The sequence below is a fragment of the Ipomoea nil genome, unplaced genomic scaffold, assembly GCF_001879475.1.
Source record: "Ipomoea nil cultivar Tokyo-kokei standard unplaced genomic scaffold, Asagao_1.1 scaffold2705, whole genome shotgun sequence".
NCBI lineage: Eukaryota > Viridiplantae > Streptophyta > Magnoliopsida > Solanales > Convolvulaceae > Ipomoea > Ipomoea nil.
In genome coordinates, this window is record NW_017619133.1 from 2,650,189 (window position 1) to 2,670,241 (window position 20,053).

At 35.9% G+C, this 20,053-nt stretch overlaps 2 protein-coding genes and 1 non-coding gene across 3 annotated transcripts; 1 reads left to right on the forward strand and 2 right to left on the reverse strand.

Moving 5' to 3' along the window:
- The first annotated feature begins 3,480 nt into the window (after positions 1-3,480).
- Positions 3,481-6,711, forward strand: LOC109156224 (uncharacterized protein C20orf24 homolog). Its single transcript, XM_019304083.1, has 4 exons — positions 3,481-3,763; positions 4,498-4,601; positions 6,064-6,193; positions 6,297-6,711. Exons 1-4 carry the CDS (start codon positions 3,641-3,643, stop codon positions 6,333-6,335), a joined length of 396 nt encoding a protein of 131 aa, XP_019159628.1. The 5' UTR covers positions 3,481-3,640; the 3' UTR covers positions 6,336-6,711.
- A 1,371-nt stretch (positions 6,712-8,082) lies between these two features.
- Positions 8,083-8,154, reverse strand: TRNAG-UCC. Its single transcript has one exon. It is a non-coding gene; the product is annotated as a tRNA-Gly (tRNA).
- A 1,896-nt stretch (positions 8,155-10,050) lies between these two features.
- LOC109156326 (probable xyloglucan galactosyltransferase GT11) lies at positions 10,051-12,343 on the reverse strand. Its single transcript, XM_019304164.1, has 2 exons — positions 11,300-12,343; positions 10,051-10,662 (listed from the first exon to the last, which is right to left on the reverse strand). Exons 1-2 carry the CDS (start codon positions 12,341-12,343, stop codon positions 10,051-10,053), a joined length of 1,656 nt encoding a protein of 551 aa, XP_019159709.1.
- Positions 12,344-20,053: the final 7,710 nt, after the last annotated feature.

The window sequence follows — 20,053 nt, forward strand, 5'->3', positions numbered from 1 at the left end:
ATCCAATGATTATTACTTATTAGTCCCAACCCTGCTAACATTTAACACTTGATAACATTTAACAGGTTGTTTAGTATAATGGAAAGCTGATTCCCTTAGTCATACAGGTAGAAGGCTTCTGGTCCAATATGTTCTCTCCTCCATGCCTGTGTATACCATACAAGCCTTCCCCTTGCTTTCGAACATTTGCAAGGGAATTGATAAAATTTGCAGAGATTTCCTTTGGGGGGACAAAGATGACAAGAAAAAGGCACATCTAGTCGGTTGGAATGAAGTTTCTCACATCGCAGTCAGGGTGGCATGGGGCTCCGTAAGGCGGAAGAGTTCAATCTTGCGTTGCTAGCAAAATTGGTTTGGCATATGATCACGGAGCCGACTAAGCTTTGGGTTCAAGTTATGTCCAAAAAAATATGTTGAAAATGGGGACTTGTTCACGACCCCAATCCCAAGTTCCGCGTCTTGGAGTTGGAAGAGCATTTGCAAGGGTAGGTTCGTGGTGGAGTTGGGTGCTAGTTGGAGAGTTGGAGTTGGGCGATCCTTGAATTTATAGTCGGATTGGTGGGTCGGACCTAAGCCTTTTGGGTTACATCAAGATATTGAGATTCCAAGTGACCTGAGGACCATTAAAGTTAGTGACTTCATTATGGATAGTCGTTGCTGGGACTTTCCTAAGTTCAATAACATGTTGCCGGATGACCTTGTTAACGAAATTCGGGTGATCCCAATCTTCGCGAATCCAGCGACAGAGGACAAGATTTGTTGGCAATCATCACCTTCAGATAAGTTCTAGGTTTGTTATGCTTTGAAAGTGATTACAGGTAACCAGGAGGGGAAGGATGATTTCGCCTGGATTTGGAAGCTCAATTGCATGGAAAATGTGAAGTTGTTCATTTGGCTAGTGTTCAAAGAGAATATCTTGACTAATGTGGAGCGTCACAAGAGACATTTGACAGAGGATGTGAATTGCCCTAGGCATAGAGAAGGGGAAGAGAGCTTAGACCAGCTCTTCTAGAGCTGTGGAGTAGCGTGGGATTACTGGAGGGGGTCTCTTTGTCTGGTGTTTTTCAGCACTAATAGGCCCATGTTTTTTCGTCCTAGATAAAGACCAATTGCTCCAATGGTGAATGGGTCCTAGATGGTACGATGTGGAATATCAAATTTGCCTATTCTCTATGGGGTTTGTGAAAGACAAGGAACAACAAAGTCATTAACGGTACCCTTAATAACACTAGAATGGTGATTGATTTGGTTGTCACTCTTGTTAAGGAAGCGGGGGATCTCTTGATTAGAAAGAGCTAGAGTGCAAGTAGTAGGGCTATGTGGGTCAGTTGGACCCTGCCTATAGAAGGGTGGGTTAAACTCAACACAGATGGAACAAGGAAAACTACGACGAATTTAGCTAGTGTGGGTAATTTATTCCGAGACTTTAATGGGTCTTAGATAACGGGTTTTGCTGTCAATATTAATGCTACTGTCTTACTGATAGCTTCCTTGTGGAGTTGTGGGGTCTAAGGGATGGTCTACGACTTGGTAGGGAAATGGGGTTCCGAAAGGTGGTGGTGGAGCTTGACTCTGAAGCGGTGATTAAAGTAATGAGTGAGAGTTATTATGGCCCTAGGGACTTCAGCATAACGCTTGTTTCCCACTGCAAGTTCCTTGCTTCGGGGTTTGAGGTGGTGGTCTTCCAACATGTATTGAGGGAAAGTAATAGGTGTGCTGATTTCCTCGTGAGCCTTGGTCAGACTATATGATATGGTACGACAGTCCTTGAGGATCCTCTTGAAGAGTTGTTGGGGCCTCATGCGGAGCCAAATTCAGAAGAGTCAGATAATTCCTGCTTTGAGCAGGGGGCAGACGCACCAAAAAATAATAATAAAAAAATCACAACATAATTCTTTGACATCATAAATTTTGATGTTTCATTGTAGAGAATTGTAATTCCACTTAATTGTAATTCAATGGTTCAGTGGGCAGTATTTGAGAGAATTGACCAAAGTTTGAACCTCGGCAGCGGTAGTGTTGTCTGCTGAACCATTGGGTCACTGTGATTTAATTATAATTATTATTACACAAGAGCATTTTAGTCTTTATATCACTTCTTCCCTTTCCATCCCCAATAATTATATTCTTCCCTACCAAACAATGTAATTTGAATTCTTATTTTATTCTCACTTTATTCTTTTTCTTCGTAATTCCTTCCTTCTTGCTTTATTCCACCTTATTCTTTTTCTCCTTAATTCCTCCCTTCCAACCAAATGTCATGTAAATGAATTTGGTTACTATTATGTCTCTGAAATTCAGTGATGTTATTGTGAGAATGTTTAGATTTTCAAATTTTGTTTTTAATTAATTTTTATAGTCTTCTATATAAATTACATTCTCTTCACATTTTTAGGTGATAGGAAATTCCTAAAAATGTTACATTACTCCAAACATCCCTAATGCTATTAACATGTCAAAGTTTGAAGTTCTCACTACAAGGAGATGAAACGACACTTTGATTCCATTGATCTTTAATACAATTTTTTTTTATAGACATTATAATAGTTTTTTCACATTAATTGAATTTGACTTTTATAGGACGTTTGGTAAAAGTAATATGAGATTTTCTAGTAATGTAGGGAATGTAATGTATTTCACCATTTCTTTGTTAACAAATTAGTTATTTTTTGTATGTGAATATTTGAAAAAATAAAAAACTGTTTAGATTAACATGTAAAATGACCTAAGATGATAATAATAATAATAATAATAATAATAATAATAATAATAATAATAATAATAATAATAATAATAATTATTATTATTTAAAAAAAAAACTTATAAATTAATTTTCTATTGCGTAATTTTATTATTATATAAATTTGTGCAAACTTATGCAAATAACAAATATTATATCATAATTTGTATTTAATTGTTGTGTATTTTAAAATATGTTTATGAAATATATTAAAGATGAAATGTTTTAATATATTGTTTGATATTATTTATTTGTTTTAATCTTATCCATTCAATATATATTTTAAATAGAAAAATACTTCCCGTTTTATATTATATAACAATAAGTTCTTAGTGAGTTATAAATATATTTGTGTAAAATGGATTAATGGTAAACAAGTTAACACATAATATTAACGGACGAGATGACATGTTAAGACATGAAACATAACAAGTCTTTAACAAATTAATCCCTTTGGACCCAAGACACGCTATAGATAAACACTAATTAGTTTTATATTCGATTTTGTAACCTGGTAACGGGTGGTGTCCACAATTGTAAGTCTAATTGAGTTATAAATGTTATGATATAATTATAAATTCATTTTTAAAAATGTAAAAAATATTGTAGTATAAAAATAACATAAAAATAGCCAAGTAAAAGGAGTTTCAGTTGCTAGTTGCTACGGGCAATACCGCAATACAGATAGAGTAGCATTATTATTTCTGTATTGATGAAAAATAGGGAAAAATAAAATTCTTATTATATTATTACTGTTTGGTGTTACTTACTTTCAACAATTCAACCTTCCTAGCATCATCGTCTTCCTCACTCAAACCCTAACCCTTTAAATCGGATCCGATCGGTTGATTGGGATTTGTGGTAACCCTAGTAATTTGGAAGCTTCTGTCGAAATTCACCATGAAAGAGCGAAAATCGGCCAAGGCTAATCTTCAGAATCAGAATCAGCAACACCACCACAATGGTCACTTGTCTCCGTTCAAATTTGCAAAACTGTTTGATCCTGATGCTTCTTGGGACAAGGTTTTGTTTTTCTTCTTTTTAGAAATTAGTTGTTTCGGTGGCCATATTGTTGTGATAATTTGTATTTTTTTACTAATATTACGTCCAATTTGGTCAAAATTTTGTTTATTTGTGTACGGCGATTGTTAATTAAGGCAAAATAAGTAGATAATTTATAGAAGAATTCTGGTAATTTTTTTCCCTACTTAATGCACTTTTACTGGAGAGTAAAAGGTTCTGTCCTAATATTGCCATGTCTTTGATGCGAATGGAAACATATTTTTGTTTAATACCCGCGGTGACATATCTTGAAAGTTAATAAATTCTGTTTAGCACCAAAGTAGATTCTCTGGTGGCTAATCATTTTTGATAATACTTGATATTCTTTTTTAGTTGGCAACTTATACAGCATTGTATTCAACTCTAACTTTTTAGGGGAATAAGATCTTTAGAACTATAAATGAAAAGCAGAATTGATTGTAGATGATGCATTGAGACTGGTAAAAAGAAATTCAAAGCAACCTGGAAAAATGTGCAACTTGATACATGATAGACTTACCTGTTACAGATTTGCTGTTGTAACGCAAGCAAAATATTGAGATATGGAAGTTTTTACTCTTTGGATGCTGAGCTTGTTGCATCTAACCTTTAGGTTTTTTGAGGAGTCTTTATTTTACCTGGGACATTATACTGTTAGGTTTTATTATGCTGTTTGTAGATATATAGTTATGATTGTATTTATTCTCTTATTGCAGGATCAACTAGGTGATGTATTGCATTGGACCAGACAAGCTACTGCTCTTCTATGTGGGTTGATTTGGGGAGCGATTCCTTTGATTGGTGGATTCTGGTTTATGTTGTAAGTTTATTCTTTCTAATATCCTTACCGCGTTTGCTGATAATATTATTGAGTATTTAACACTACTATAAGTTGCGCCATGTTCATGTGCAATGTGTTGGTATACCAGAAGTCATCCTGTCCTATAGCTTCTAACTGATATTAGTTACAGGTGATCTATTTACAGAATTACAGTAACCTTGTTGAGTTTCCTGGACCATTTCATTTCCTGATGGCCTTTATGGCCAGTTTTGGGAAAGTTAAACAGGGTAGGAGTTATTTCAACAGTTGTCCTTTATCGGGAAGTTCTAGTGCTAGAAACTTCTAAGGAAGGACCACTACCTTCATGCACAGTTAGGGCTGATATGTGCATAGTGAACTTATGGCTAAGTTGCTAAGGTGAGGCCCACTGTTGTAAAAATCGGCCTAGGCTCCCTTGGGCCAAAGGGGTTTCAGGCCTAGGCGGCTTTTAGTCGGCCGGCTGACTAGCTAGCCAACTAGGCGCCCAACTTGGCCGCCAAGATTTTTTCCATTAGACAAAGAAGAGCAAAGTAAGGATTTTTTTTTCTTTGATAGCCTTGAAGTAATTGAAAGGCAAAAACAATTTTTTTTTTATTTTATTTTATGTGCTTAGGCTCTACAATTTATGCTTTAGTATTTATGCCTGAAGTAAATGAAAGGTCTTTTATGCTTTGGTATTGAAACTTGAAGCAAATGGAAGGTCTTTTATTCTTTGGCACTGAAGCCTAGAGTAAATGAAAGGTCTTTTATGCTTTGATATTAAAGCCTAAAATAAATAAACGACAAGAAAAAATTAATCCACTGCTCTTGATCGACCCCACCTGCTCGGTATCCAGTAATTCCTGCGATTGGAAACGCCGATTTTCCCCTTTCGTGATTGTCTGATCTTGATTTGTTGACCTAGGCGCTAGGTGCCCATCCACTGACCGAAGAGCGCCTAGCGCCTCTTACAACCTTGGTGAGGCCTCATTGTAATACAAATTTTAATTAATATTATGAGGCTTTTCACAATTGATTCAAGTAGTGTGATGCTACTAGAGTTTCTAAATTTTCAAAGATGCTTGTTAGGAGACATGTTTGTGTGTGTTTTTACATAGTTGAAACCTTTTTAACCCAGTTGGCAGGTTAGTATACTATGAGTCCTGGTTCACAGTTTACATGGTTATGTGAGCCCCAATGAACATTTAGTTCAAACCTATCTTATAGGGATGACTATGAGTCTTGGTTCACAGTTTACTTTGAAATTTGATGAACAAATGCTAGGCTCACCATGCTTAATGAGCCCTAGCTCATGATACATTTTGTGCATTTGGCCTTTATGAACAATGAATTTTCTTCGGATTGTTTGAAAAGATTATTGGTGATCATAATGCTTGTTTATATGGACAATGCATGTATATAACCTTGGTCCCTAATTAGGCTTGAGATAATATAACAAATTAACCAAATTATATTTTTGCAGGTTTCTTGCAATATCCTCCGGGGTTATCTATGGTTATTATGCACTGATACTAAAAGTTGATGAAGAAGAATTGGGTGGTCATGGAGTTCTCCTGCAAGAGGGGCTTTTCGCTTCCATAACACTCTTTGTGGTATCTAAGCTTTCTTTTCCTGTTGTACACAATTAACTACTCCGTAGAATACATTATAGCTCATTGACATGCTAACCGTTTTCATCCACCGTTTGCCTTTCAGCTTGTTTGGACTCTGGTATACAGCCTCTTACATTTCTGATCCGACCAGCCATGTTGTTGATGCACTTCCGTCATCGAGGAAGAAAAACTTCTCTACTTATATTGCCTTCCGTCGCTTCTTATTTTAGCATAAGGATTAAAGTTTATTTTAGTTGAGATGTATGACCCATTTTTTCACTCCAGACATGGAAGTTCCAGAATTGATAATGTTGGTTTAGCCGCAACTTGTGCAATATTATTTTTGCACTGGTTTAAAAACACTAGCATTAGCTGTTTTTTTTTTTTCTTGCTATCGATAAGCCATTGCTTCTGAACCTAACAATTGCAATGGGCAAGCATTTTTTACTGGCTTTCTTTCCCACTTAGATTGTGTATGTGATATGTACTTCGTGCATTAGTGGTCTGTTTCTTTGGTTTGCAAACTGCTCAAAAATGCAATTTTTATTTTTATTTTTTTGGTAAAAATCAAATTTTACACCTTGCAAGTTTCTATTTATTTTGGATTAATTGACTAGTTGAATTGAGCCCAAGTTTTTAAGTATGCTTCAAAATCTTACAAAGAAATTTTCTAAATAAGCATTTTAAATTTTAAAATTTTGCTATTATTCATAAGTATGCCCAAAACGTTACAAAGAAATTTGCTAAATAAACATTTTGAATTATAGATTTTTGCTACTCCATTATAATAAAGTACAAATTAATTGACTTCGCGGGCAGTCAACCGTTGGACTACAAACGCCAGGTTGGTGCATTTTTGGGATAATGTAATCTATTTGTTGTAATATATTCTAAGATGAAGCAAAAACCAAAATCCATGTTGATTAATAGGATTATGGAGTTTACACATACAATACTAACGACTTGTGATTTGAATAAAAAAAAGTTTGATTTCTTTTAAATTAATAAATTAAAATCTTATGAAATAGTTTGTTAGAAAAACTCATTCAAGTTTCGCTAGTGACATTATTGTGAGAGCAACTTCTCAAAATGAGGGGCTTCTTGTGTGTAGTGAGCAAAAGTCTAATCTTTGTTGATTAATTGAGTCATCATAATTTACCCTTTCACAAACTGTCAGGCCGAGGTGTAGGGGTGGGTGATTCTACCATTTTGTCACAAGAAAAATTCATTTGAAATAAGATCTATTATTAATTCAATTTTAAATTAGTCAGAATTCAATGCAACTATATGAGTAATGAAATTTAAAAACGGACAATCCTGAATTATTCTTGAAGCCAAAGTGAGATTAATATAAACGGACCTGGCAATTTTTGTGTAATTGGACCATCGAACTATTAGTACGTGTTAGTGCAATTGGACCATCGAACAAAAAATGTATGCAATTAAACCATTTAACTTTATAAATTTGTGCAAATAGCATTTTTAGAAGGTTGCTTTCAGGTTAAGAAGTAAGATAAGATGTCCAAAATGTTACAAAGAAATTTTGTAAATAAACATTTTAAATTTTAAAATGTTGCTATTATTCATAAGTTTGCCCAAAACTTTACAAAGAAATTTGCTAAATAAACATTTTGAATGATAGATTATTGCTATTATACATACCTTCAGTGCCTAAATAGTTGGAGCAAAAAACGTTGGCTCTAGATATTTGTAATTAAAAAAAAATGAAATTTTGTAAGTTAACATTTGATTTATTGATTTAAAAAAAAGAAAAAAAAAAAAAAAAAAAAAAAAAAAAAAAAAAAAAAAAAAAAAACTAGTTGGCTATCTCACGATTTGTAAAAATTTTAAAAATATACGGAGTAACTGTTAAAATGTAAGGTATTCATTGCGTCTGCCGGGAGTCGAACCCGGGTCTATTGCTTGGAAGGCAATTATCCTAACCGTTGGACTACAAACGCCAGATTGGTATAATTTTCGGATGTAAAATATTTGTTGTAATATATTCTAAGAAGAAGCAAAAAGCAAAATCCATGTTGATCAATAGGATTATGGAGTTTACACATACAATACTAACAAACTGTGATTTGAATAAAAGAAGTTTGATTTCTTTTAAATTAATGAATTAAAATCTTACGAAACAATTTGCGTTAGAAAAACACATTCAAGTCTTACCAGTGACAGTGTGAGAGCAACATCTCAAAATAAAGGGGCTCCTTGTGTGCAGTGAACAAAAGTCTAACCTTTGTTGGTAAGTTGAGTCATTATAATTTACCCTTTCACAAACTGTCAGGTTGAGGTGTAAGGGTGGGCGATTTTACTGTCGTTTTGTCACAAGAAAAATTCATTCGAAATAAGATCAACTATTAATTCAATTTTAAATTAGTCAGAATTCAATGCAACTATATGAGTAATGAAATTTAAAAACAGGCATTCTTAGAATTGTGTTCCTGAAGCCAAAGTGAGATTAATATTGATAAAGTAAATTGTGTCTCACTCATAGTTGTATCTGTCGGCATAAATATATGAAGAATAGGCAAATTATGGCCTCATTTTGATTAAAAACGACGTAATTCGACTTTAAAAAGAAAATTTATTTTTGATGCCGTTAACAGTGTTATGCTATGCATAATTTGAAGTATATATTCAAAATTAATGAACTATATATCCAGAATTAGTGAACTATATATTCACACTGGTTACTGGTACTCTGTTTTGGCTTATGTCAGTTCGCTGCGTCTGTGTATTCAGAATGAATGAACCATATATTCAGAATTAATGAACTATAAATTCAGAATTAGTAAACTATATATCCAGAATTAGTAAATTATATATCCAGAATTAGTGAACTATATATCTACACTGGTTACTGGTACTCTGTTTTAGCTTATGGTAGATTGGAGTTTAAAAAAAAAAAAATTGATTGGTGGAGTTAAACGGTGTCACTAACCGCACCGATATTCCAATATAGTGAAACGGCGTCGTTTGCATGGTGCATATGGTTGCACAACATAATGATTGTGAAGAAGATGCATGGATATATGAAGAAAACGGAGACGAATGGGCCTAAGGAAGCCTTTTCATTGATCTTTAGAGAGAATATGTAGAGAGTGTTTTACACTTTAGGGAGAGAGAGAGAGAGTTGAGGAGAAGAGAGTGGCTTCCCCCCTCCCCCATAAGGAAGGGCTAGGGTCCTTTATATAGGTCCTAGATCCATACTTGATACTGAATAGACGTACAAAATATGTAGGGCGGTATATCTGGGGTATATTTTCAATTAAATATAAGCGTACATGATAATTTTTGTGCAATTGGAGCATCGAACTATTAGTGTTTGTGCAATTGAATCATCAAACAAAAAAAAAGTGTGTAATTAAATCATTTCTTTATAAATTTGTGCAGATAGCATTTTTAGCGGGTTGCTTTCAGGTTAAGAGGTAAGATGAATGACATGGCATCTTATGTGGCAATTTTTAATATTTAAATCAATTTACTATGAGTTTATTATTCAACTCTATCCAAAACACATCTCCAATCTTCTTCATCTTCAACCTCTGTGCAGTACACTTGAGGTAACTTGCAACCGGGCACTTACATGGACGAATGTGACCCACTCCCCTCTCTCTCACTTCGTTGCATTCGACAAAATCGGAAAAATTCTTCTATACTTACTATTTAACTTGAAAAGCAACCTACTAAAAATGTTATCTCACAAATTTATAGCATTAAATGGTTTAATTGCACACTTTTTTGTTCAATAGTTCAATTATAAAAACACTAATAATTTCATGTCCTATTTGATGCTTTTTCCTATAATTAATAATCTAACATAAGTGTGGAAACTATCTAGCCGTACGTTATTTCGTTAAATTGCGCCTTCTAAAGTAATGATCCCACTCATGCTTCTCCACCGTTCCAAACGTATAATATTTCCAGCTTTTCTGCTCGTCAAATTCAGTCGTCTCCTCCTTCTTCCTCAGCCTCTCCACTCTTCCAATCACTCCCTTCACCGCTAAATCAAACGCATCTTCCACCCTCTTCAACCTCCCTCTCGGGTTCGCGAATACCACCTTCGGAATCAGCCGTATAACCTGCTCCCTCATCGCCACAACCCGCCGGCGAGGGATTCTGGCCAGCACTCTCTCGATGCTCACCTTGTTGTCCTTGACGTCGTCTTCGGGGATGAGGACGGAGTACTTGGTGAAGTCTTTGGGGAGGTGCCAGATGTATTGGACGTAGAAGGAGGCGGGGTTGAAGAGCACGGGGATGCAGCCGGCGAGGATGGAGTCGAAAGTTGAGCGGCGGGTGAATGTGTCGCCGGGGGGCTGTAAGCAGAAGACGGATCGCTGGAAGAGCTTCATTACGTCGGTTGCCTTCTCGCAGTTCTTGTCCTCACTCTTGCATTCTAGTAGCTTGCATTTTCGCCGCGATTGGAGGCACTGTTTCATCACTTGGCTTCGTATGGGGTCCTGCATGTACGGATGTCAAAGTGGCCCTAACCCTAACCCTAACCCTCACTACTACTGGAAATTATGAAATTTCTGACCACTTGAAAGTGATCTTAAGTTAAGTCGAAAGCAAAAAGTGATCAGAAATAGCAATAAAGGTTTTTCTGAATACCAAAAGTGGTCGAAACAAAGCTTTCGACTTGATTTAAAATCACTTTCAGGTGGTTGAAAATTTCATAATTTTTAGTAGTGTCTAACCCAACCTACTACTATACGCTTGAATTGACAAATCATTGTGTGGACCATGGTTTGCACCGTGTTGTGTGAACTATAACAAAAAATACATTTTTAATATATTAATATATACATTATTAGTGTATTAAATATACATTTATATAAAATATGTATTTTCATTACACAAATAATGTACTTTACCTAAATATAATGTACATTTTTAATATACTAAAAATGCATTATTTTTATACTAAATGAAAATAATATGCTCAACACTAATCCACACAATAATAATTGGTTCAAATTAGGACCTAGATTGTACCTCACGAGTTTAGCCCACGCAGGGTTAGCTTGTGCCTGCCTTATGTAACTATATATATATATATATATATATATTACCTAATTGACATCCTTTATTACCTACCTGCATGCTGGGCCTTTCGGATCCGGCGAACGAGAACAGCGTCCCCCGCCGCTGTTTCCTCATTTTGCTTTGCCATTGGGCCACCTCCTCGTCGGTGCTGGGATGGAAGTAGGTCGGGTACGGGATTGCAAAATCGTTTTTGTCCCAAGGGCTCGACTCGATCGTTAATGCCGACATGTTCTGGGTTTCCGGGAGCACTAGTAAGCTGTTGCCCCAGGTAGAACCAAGCCGCCGGAAATCCCAGGTAACTCTCCCGGCGATAAAGAAATGGTCTTTCCCCTCCATAGCCTTCCACTCCGGCCTCCCCCTGAGCCAATTTACCAAATCCCGAGCGCCGGAGTCTTGAACGGAGGCGTTGAAGTCGCCCCACAAGTAGCGGGCGATGTCGAAGCCCGCATAGTACGGCACGAAAACGGCGGCGGCTTTGGAGGAATCATTGGTCAAACAATCGTAGTGTTTCATCCGGGCGTGGAATATGGGTTCCAGCGAGAACTGGTGGGTGTAAAACCAGTCTCTTGCCTGGAAAATCTTCCCCGGATTCCCCATCTCCATACCCAAACCCTCATTCGCCGTGTAATTGCACATATCCACCCACGGATCCAACGATTTACATTGCTTCATCAAATCATCGTTGAACCGGGAAGGCAAATCGTGCATATAAACATATCTCCCCGCACATGATGATAATGATGATGATTTCCCATTGTTTTGTTTCAACAAAGGCTCCAATTCTTTCTCCAGGCCTTCCAAATCTCGTGCCAAATCGCCTTTCTTCTCCGGCGCCGGCGGTGGAGGCGTTATTTTCTTCTCCGGCACTCTAACGTTATCTTGCCGGTGTGACCAGGGAATCTTTGTCGTCATTGCATCGAAGGGATCTGCGGGGTGGGATTGGATAATGTCGGATTGGAAATTCCGCGACGCTGAGGTTCCTCCTGGGAGAACCGACCAATCAACCACGTAAAGCAAAAGGTACCATAACACGAACAAAACAATGAAAACGAACCAAAACCTCTTCCGGAGCCTTGCGGCCGTCGGGACGTCCATCTTCAATTCGGAGGATCCTAGGATAGATGGAATTCTTCCTTAAAGTCCCCGACAACGTTTCAATGTAAACGTCGCAATATGACAGTGTATCATTTTTTGCATTGATTGGGAAGAAAAGAAAAAAGGGTGAAAAAAAGGAAGGAAAAACCAAAAGGGTGAAAAGGGCGATCACGAGGGGGATCGGAAGAGCGGAAGATATGCTATCATAGTACAAACCAAAAGTTATTTGGAAAAATTTTCTGCGACTCTTTCATAAAACAGTGTTTTTGGTTAAAAAGGAATGATTTCTTTTAAAATGACTTTTTATTTTCTTTATTGATATGATGATACTGGAGTAGGAGATAATGAAATCTTTCCCTAATTACTTATTACTTATGTGCTATTTTTGTGCGATTGATGTAAAAATGTAGTACTATCAATCATTTAAAGATATACAAAGATTACTAGTTTAATTTTTTTTTTTTTGAAAATTTTCAAAAAAAAAGATTACTAGTTTAATTTGATTGGAACTATTTTATAAAAGGTCTACTAAACTATTTTATGTAGGTCATCCCTAACGCAAAATACTAAATTTTGCATCAAATTTTACACCAAAAAACTAATATTTCAAGCATATTTTTACACTAATTTTTTTTTTCATCTCCGACCCATTTACACAAAATTCTACACCAAATTTTACTCTTTTCACTAAAATAATTTGTATATTTTCATAAGTTAAAACTTTAGATTAATACTTTAATTATTTTAATATAAAATATAATTATAATGCAAATAATATTTTTATTCCACAATAATATAGCACATAACATCAATTACATTTTTAATTAATCTATATTCAATATTAGTCTTGTTTTAATAGTCATGACATGATGAGATCTTTGAAACAATATAATTTATTTTTAATTATATACAATTTATGTTTAAGTATTTGACAAAATATGTAAATATAACCCTAAAAAAAGGAAACAAAAGGAGTTAATTTAAAAAAAAAAACAATGGCAAAATAGAGAATTATGTTTTGATTCTTTAAATGTTTATACAATTTATTTATAATTCTAGATGTTTTTTAGATTAATATTTAATATTTTAGTACTGACTATTAAAGTATTAAACATTTTATAATTACCAAGTCTTAAATAAATTTTCTTTTAAAAAATCCTTTGAATTAAAAAAAAAAAAAAAATCAGACATCGAGAAACGCCTAGCGATTTTTGCAATCTTGTGCACGGGTGGTGGCACACCTGTGTATTAAGCACCGCCGCAACCTGCTTTCCGTGCTGGCATTTTGTGCCCATGCACTACAAGTGCATATGCACGGGCAGTGGCACGCCCGTGCGAGTGCACGTGCGCCGAGATCTAGAAATCCATAATAAATATATCTTTTTTCCTCTTTTGCATAAGGAGTGCCACCAGGCGGGAATTATAGCAGTAGGGAAATTCCAGTTTATGTTATTTATTTCTTTCTTTGTCATTTCATTGTTATTACACTGTTATCTTTGGATATTTTATATTTCTTAGCTTAGATTATCTTGTTTTTGTGTTTATTAGTTTTATCTTCTGAACTTTTACTTGTTTGAATGATTATTTATAGCTTTATTTCTTTAATAGAATGTTGGATGATGTTATTTATGAATTTTCTAGTGCTTTATTAATTTATTATGAGTGAGTGGTGTAGTATAAGGGTTAGATATAGTGGTGTCTATTGTGCTTGATGCTTATTTGATACTTATTGCATAAAAGGGTTTGAAACCCAACATAGGGTTCTTATTTTAGTGAGATGTTTTGCATGTTTGTGTTGATGGGTTTGTGCACAACCTTGTCAATACTTATCTAGTATGGGTATCAGATTTTGGCAATCGAACGAGCAAAGAGTCCACGAGTTAGCATACCCCTAGACTCGTCTCTCAACCGCCAACTTCCCTTAGACCACATCTCATGACCTTCAAGTTTACTTACGAGAGTAGGGAACGTTGAAGGTTAAGATTACTCATGTTTATTGAGGGGTATTTTAGCGTCACCAAAGTGCGACAACCCCCGTATTCCAATTCAGCCTAATATTGGATCACGAGAGTGGCGTGTTAGTGTACCGAATTAGTGTTGGTAGTCTTGAACCTGAAAGTGAAGTTTCATAATCCTCAATTCTTTGTTTGATGGCATTAGACCAACAAATACTCATTACAATCCCTACCTTTTAATTTATCGTCTTTATTCTGTCATTTCCATTCCTATGTTTATCCTGCTACCATTTAGTTATCTGATTGCTTAACTTCCATCAAATGCTTCATGCTTGTGCCTAGATCTTTCTTCGGCTAACCAAACCCCCAATCTTTGAGGGCAATCTAAAACAATTTTTTTTTTTTTTTTGGTTCTACAATCCACTATATTGCACTTGAGCGATCATCAACCTTAAACTGGTCTCCAGCTACCCAACACAATTGCTCAGACACACGAAATATATAGAGAACAAGTAAGCAATAACGCTAAGTAAGAACTCAAAGCAAAGAACAAGGCAGAATGCCTTAAGCTCAAGAAAAACTGAAACCCTTTACAAGCCCCATGAGGGCAATTGTTATGCGTTGGACCCGTGTCCAGCATGCTTGCTGGACACGGGTAACAGTGCCGTTAGGCACTGTTATCTCTTTTTTTTTTTTTTTTTTTTTTTTTTTTTTTTTTTTTTTAATTTCAGACCGCTTCATTGTAAGAGTATATATTCATAATTTTATTATTATATGTTAATAACTATACATTCATAACTCCATAATTGTACGTTCATAACTCTATAACTGTACATTCATAACTCCATAACTGTACATTCATAATTCCATAACTGTACATTCATAACTCCATAATTGTACATTCATAATTTTCGAAGCTCTATGTTCACAATTTTAGAGCTCTATGTTCATAATTTTATCACTATATGTTCATAATTGTAAGTTCATAATGTTAGAGCTCTTTGTTTATAATTTGATCAATAACTGTACATTCATAATTCCATACTGTAGATTCATAATCTCATAACTGTAGATTCATAACTCCATAACTGTAGATTCATAACTCTATAACTGTACATTCATAACTCGATAACTGTACATTCATAATCTTCGAAGCTCTATATTCACAATTTTAAAGCTCCATGGTCATAATTTTATCACTATATATGTTCATAATTGTAAGTTCATAATGTTAGAGCTCTGTGTTCATAATTTCATAATTGCATAACTGTATATTCATAATGGAATAACTGTACATTCATAACGGCATAACTGTACATTCATAATCCAAAAAAAAAATAACGCCGTTAACGGCAAAACGCGCACAATTTTTTTTTTAACTAAATGACGCGTTTTTTTTAAAAAACGACGTCGTTTTGGGTCCGTGTCCACAATTCAATGTGGACACGGGTCCAGGGCATAATTTGCCCCATGAGGGGGTATTTATACATATATAGGTGCTCCGCTTAAAGTATGAAACTAAATTAGTTCAAATCTGGTTCGCAAATCAAGGACCAAATCAAGCGTCAATATCCTAAAATTTGACTGGCATTACCTTCCTAAAATACAAATTACATTCTTGTCCCAAGGTTGAATCTCCAACCTTAAAGGTCCCTCACACTCCGACCCGACAGAGCATGTGGGAGGATATATAAATTACATTCTTAAAATACAAAAGGAAACTAAAATATATATATATATATATATATGAAAGGAAAGTAGTACAAATTATGTAACAAATCCCCTAAACTCTTTGGGAATGAAAACTCCTAAATTCTGCCAATCCAGTTCATTTTAGTAATACCCATCAGTCCCTTTGCATTGGCATTCTAGCATTCAGCTCCAGGGTCCGTAGTCCTCCCACCTTTAACTAACCGACCACCTCAAACTGACTGCCCAGGCACTAACACCACATCCAACATCCACTCCCTCACTTTCTTGTGACTCGTGAAGTTGACGAAGCAAGAAAGTAGCAAGAAAAACCCTATCCAACCACTTCATCGTGGTTTAAAAGTGAGGTTTGGGAAGAATGACCAGGGATCGAATCTCACCAGTGGTAGTGTGGGAGCAACCTCTCAAAGTGAGGGGAGCTCCTTGTGCGCAGTAAGCAAAGGTCTAGGTTCTTACCATGATTTACATCCTCTCACATGCTCTGTTGTGCTAGAGTGTGGAGGGGGGGGGGGGGGGGGGCTTGGGGCTCGGGATTCAACCTTTTGAAAAGGAGTTAATGTCATTTTTGGTCCTAGACTTATTGGGGGCATTGACACTTTTCATCATCCATAATAAAAATTGCCAGTTAGTAGCCACTGTTATTGGTCGTTTGATACTTTTAGTCCTCTGTCACTTCTGCTGCCTATTGACTGTTAAAATAAAGGGCATTTATGTCATTTTATGTCTTCTCCTCCTAATCTTGACAAGATGAACAGAGTTTTCACTGTTGACCCACAATCAGAAACTCCACCATCATCTTCGCTGTGCCGTCACCAACGTTGCTGCTCGCCGGAATCGCCATAGCTGCCACCGACTGCCACCACCGTGCTAAAGTTCCAGCCCTTTAAGGCACTAACCCTCTGATCTCATGGCCATGGCAGTTGGAGAACCTTAACAAAACTTTCTATCATGGATGATAATCTTGGTAACACTTAATAACTCTTCATTTTTCTTTCTGGTTTGAATAGATGTGGGAAGAGCTGTAGGTTAAGATGGACTAATTATTTGATGCCAGATATCAAGAGAGGCAAAATTTCCCATGAAGAAGAGCAGACAATTCTTCATCTCCATTCCATCTAAGGGAACAAGAACGAACATTATCCTAAATATAAATTAGTAAGACCAAACATTATCACAAGTAAGAACGAACAGTATTACAAGTAAAAACGAACATTCCATCCTAGACTAGACAATGGGCTCCACTCCAGCGTCCACCGCGCGAGCCAGAGCTTAGAACCCTCCACCGACGGTCTCTCCTTCGCGAATCTCCCAACCAGAGTCAAACTCTCCTCTGTCTCCACCAAATTCGCCCATTCCGATGCGGAAATTTGCACAATAGGCCGATAATCCTGTGAGATTTCATTCGGATAACCAGTTCCGGCTAACTGATCTGCTTGAACTTGCTTCGGACTCCCCGATCTGGCATACGCACGAGAATCTGCTTCCTCTCGCCTCTGAAATACGACTTCTAGAAATCGCATGCAATCTGTTGGTAGATCGCCGAATAGATCATTAGTCTGAGCTTTTGGATGCATCCTCGTGATTTTTGCCAAATTTCCGTTTTCCGGTGACATAACCGTCCGCCGTCGCTGGCCCCTCCCCCACCGCCAGCCTTGCTTCACACACACACGTTAAATTGCAGTGAATCAAGTGGGAGTTTTAGCAAATTAGCTGCACAAATTGCGATTATGAATTGATGAATTCTCTCCAAAAATAAAGCCTGATTAAGATCGATTAATTCTCTCCAAAATAAAGAATACTACTTGATAGGACTAAAAAGCCCTTTTTTTTAACAGTCAACAGACAACAGAAGTGACGGAGGACCAAAAGTGTCCAACGACCAATAACAGTGGCTACTAACTGATAATTTTTATTATGGATGATGAAAAGTGTCAATGCCCAATAAGTCTAAGATAAAAAATGGACTCTTTTGGAAAGAATAATCATTTGCTTTGGCTTTCCAAGTAGTTAGCCCACCGACCACTCAATAATTGTATAATACCAATACACCTTCTGCTCAATTGCATTTTTGACTACCTAGACTCAATACTATTCAACTCCCAACCGCATTTAACACATCATAAATACCTAGTTGAACGGCGGTAGTTGGAGCAGCTAGCTGGTTACGATTCTCAAGTTTCTCCCTAATTACAAAATGTTAAAGTGAAGCTGTCAATAATTAGTTAATTACAAAAATACAATTACATTTTTTTAAAATTAGATTTGAACTTTCCAAGTTTACATATGTAAGGTTGAAATTGATTATTAGTTTTGTCTTTGGAATGTGTTCTCATGGAATCATAAGCCTATATAAAAATCCAATCTGGTTTACAACAAATATTATTGTTTAAAATGAGGTTACTAAATCTCTAGCTTATTCTCTAACTATTCATTGGATGCCTCGAATGTTCCACTGAAGAGCCTTCGGATATCAAACGGCTTGATCTTCAAAGAAGGACTTGTATATAGCGTATTCTTTGTTGAAGGACCTCCAGACTCAAATAACTTTATCTTCAATGGTGAACTCTAGAGAGAACGATTGCAGAGCTTCCGGGAATGAAATTTATGCCGATGAGAATTCAATGAGCTCGGATTCATATTGAAAACCTCTTTGTAGACGACATTGGTAGTAGCAACAGAATCTTGTCCATCCTTGTCTAGAGCTAACATCTTCAGGCCATCAGGATGGGTGATTCCGGAAAAAGCCACATACAATTGACCATTGCCCATTGCATTACTATTTTCTCTGAGAAATCAATGAGCTCAGATTCATATGTATCCCATATAATACATATATTATAGTTAATCCGTTTTCTTTTTGAATAGTTAACCAGGGATCATTTAGAATTTTGAGTCAAATAGTAATATTCATTTCCTTTTTCAATTGGCCTAATTTATGTGCCATTTTTAATCATAGTCAATTATTTTTTAATACATATCAATTAGTTGATTATTAATAACAAATTTTTTAATATTTCCAGTCAATTATTAATAATAGATTATTTTTCCAATTTACCTATAATATTGTTAATCTATTTCCTTTTCGAAATAGTTAATTGGGATCATTTTTAATTTTCAGTCAATTATTAATATTCATTTCCTTTTTTAATTACCATATAATTAACATAGTCATGCAATAACGTAGTAACAATCTTCTCTGTGCAAAGTATTCTCAAAATAGTTTGCTCATTGCATGACTATTTCTTCTGGAAATCAATGAGTTCAGATCTATATGTATCCCATATAATACCTATATTATGGTTAATCTGTTTCCTATTTGAAATAGTTAATTGGGGATCATTTTTAATTTCCAGCATATTATTAATATTCATTTCATTTTTCAATTGACATAATTTTTGTGTCATTTTTTTTATCTCAGTCAATTATTATTTTGTTACTACATATCAATTAATTAAGAGAAAATTTCAATTTTGGTCACATGACTATAGGGGCTTTGTTAATTTCAGCACCTAACTTTCAAAAGTGTCAATTTAGTACCTTGAGTATGTAATTTTTGTCAATTTTGGTCACTCCGGCCAAATTGCCGGTCAAATTTGGCCGGAAAAATTTAATTCAACATTTAGTCTAAATATTAGGGGCAAAATCGTCTTTTGAACTGTGGTCCCAATTAAACGTGCAAACCAGATTTTGACTCCGTCCACCGCATGAGCCCGCATCCGGACTCTCCGGCAGTCCTCCTCCAACGTGAATTGCATCAAGATGCTACGCCTATCCAAGGATCCTATCTGCACTTCCCCTTCCAGACGAAGGATTTCTCAAATTTTTGCCCTAATTGCATCCAGAAGCGGCCCCCTTCGCAAAACGCTCAATCAAGGTGAATCACTCCTCCGTCTCAACCATATTTCGCCATTCTCTCACTGAAATTCTTGCAATTGTCCTTCTCTAATTTGGAATTGCAGTCTTATTTAGACCTCTGCCATTTACGTAGCGAGAATCTGTACGATCTGTCCAATCTCATTTTGTGTCGCTATTTCTTGAAACAGGA

Excerpts from the sequence above, each read along its gene's own strand:
- LOC109156224 (XM_019304083.1), top strand. The coding sequence starts at position 3,641 with ATGAAAGAGCGAAAATCGGCCAAGGCTAATCTTCAGAATCAGAATCAG. Across the intron at positions 3,764-4,497 it reads CTGATGCTTCTTGGGACAAG|GATCAACTAGGTGATGTATT; the intron begins GTTTTGTTTTTC and ends CTCTTATTGCAG. Across the intron at positions 6,194-6,296 it reads CTTCCATAACACTCTTTGTG|CTTGTTTGGACTCTGGTATA; the intron begins GTATCTAAGCTT and ends TTTGCCTTTCAG.
- LOC109156326 (XM_019304164.1), bottom strand. The coding sequence starts at position 12,343 with ATGGACGTCCCGACGGCCGCAAGGCTCCGGAAGAGGTTTTGGTTCGTT. Across the intron at positions 10,663-11,299 it reads CCGAAAGGCCCAGCATGCAG|GACCCCATACGAAGCCAAGT; the intron begins GTAGGTAATAAA and ends CCGTACATGCAG.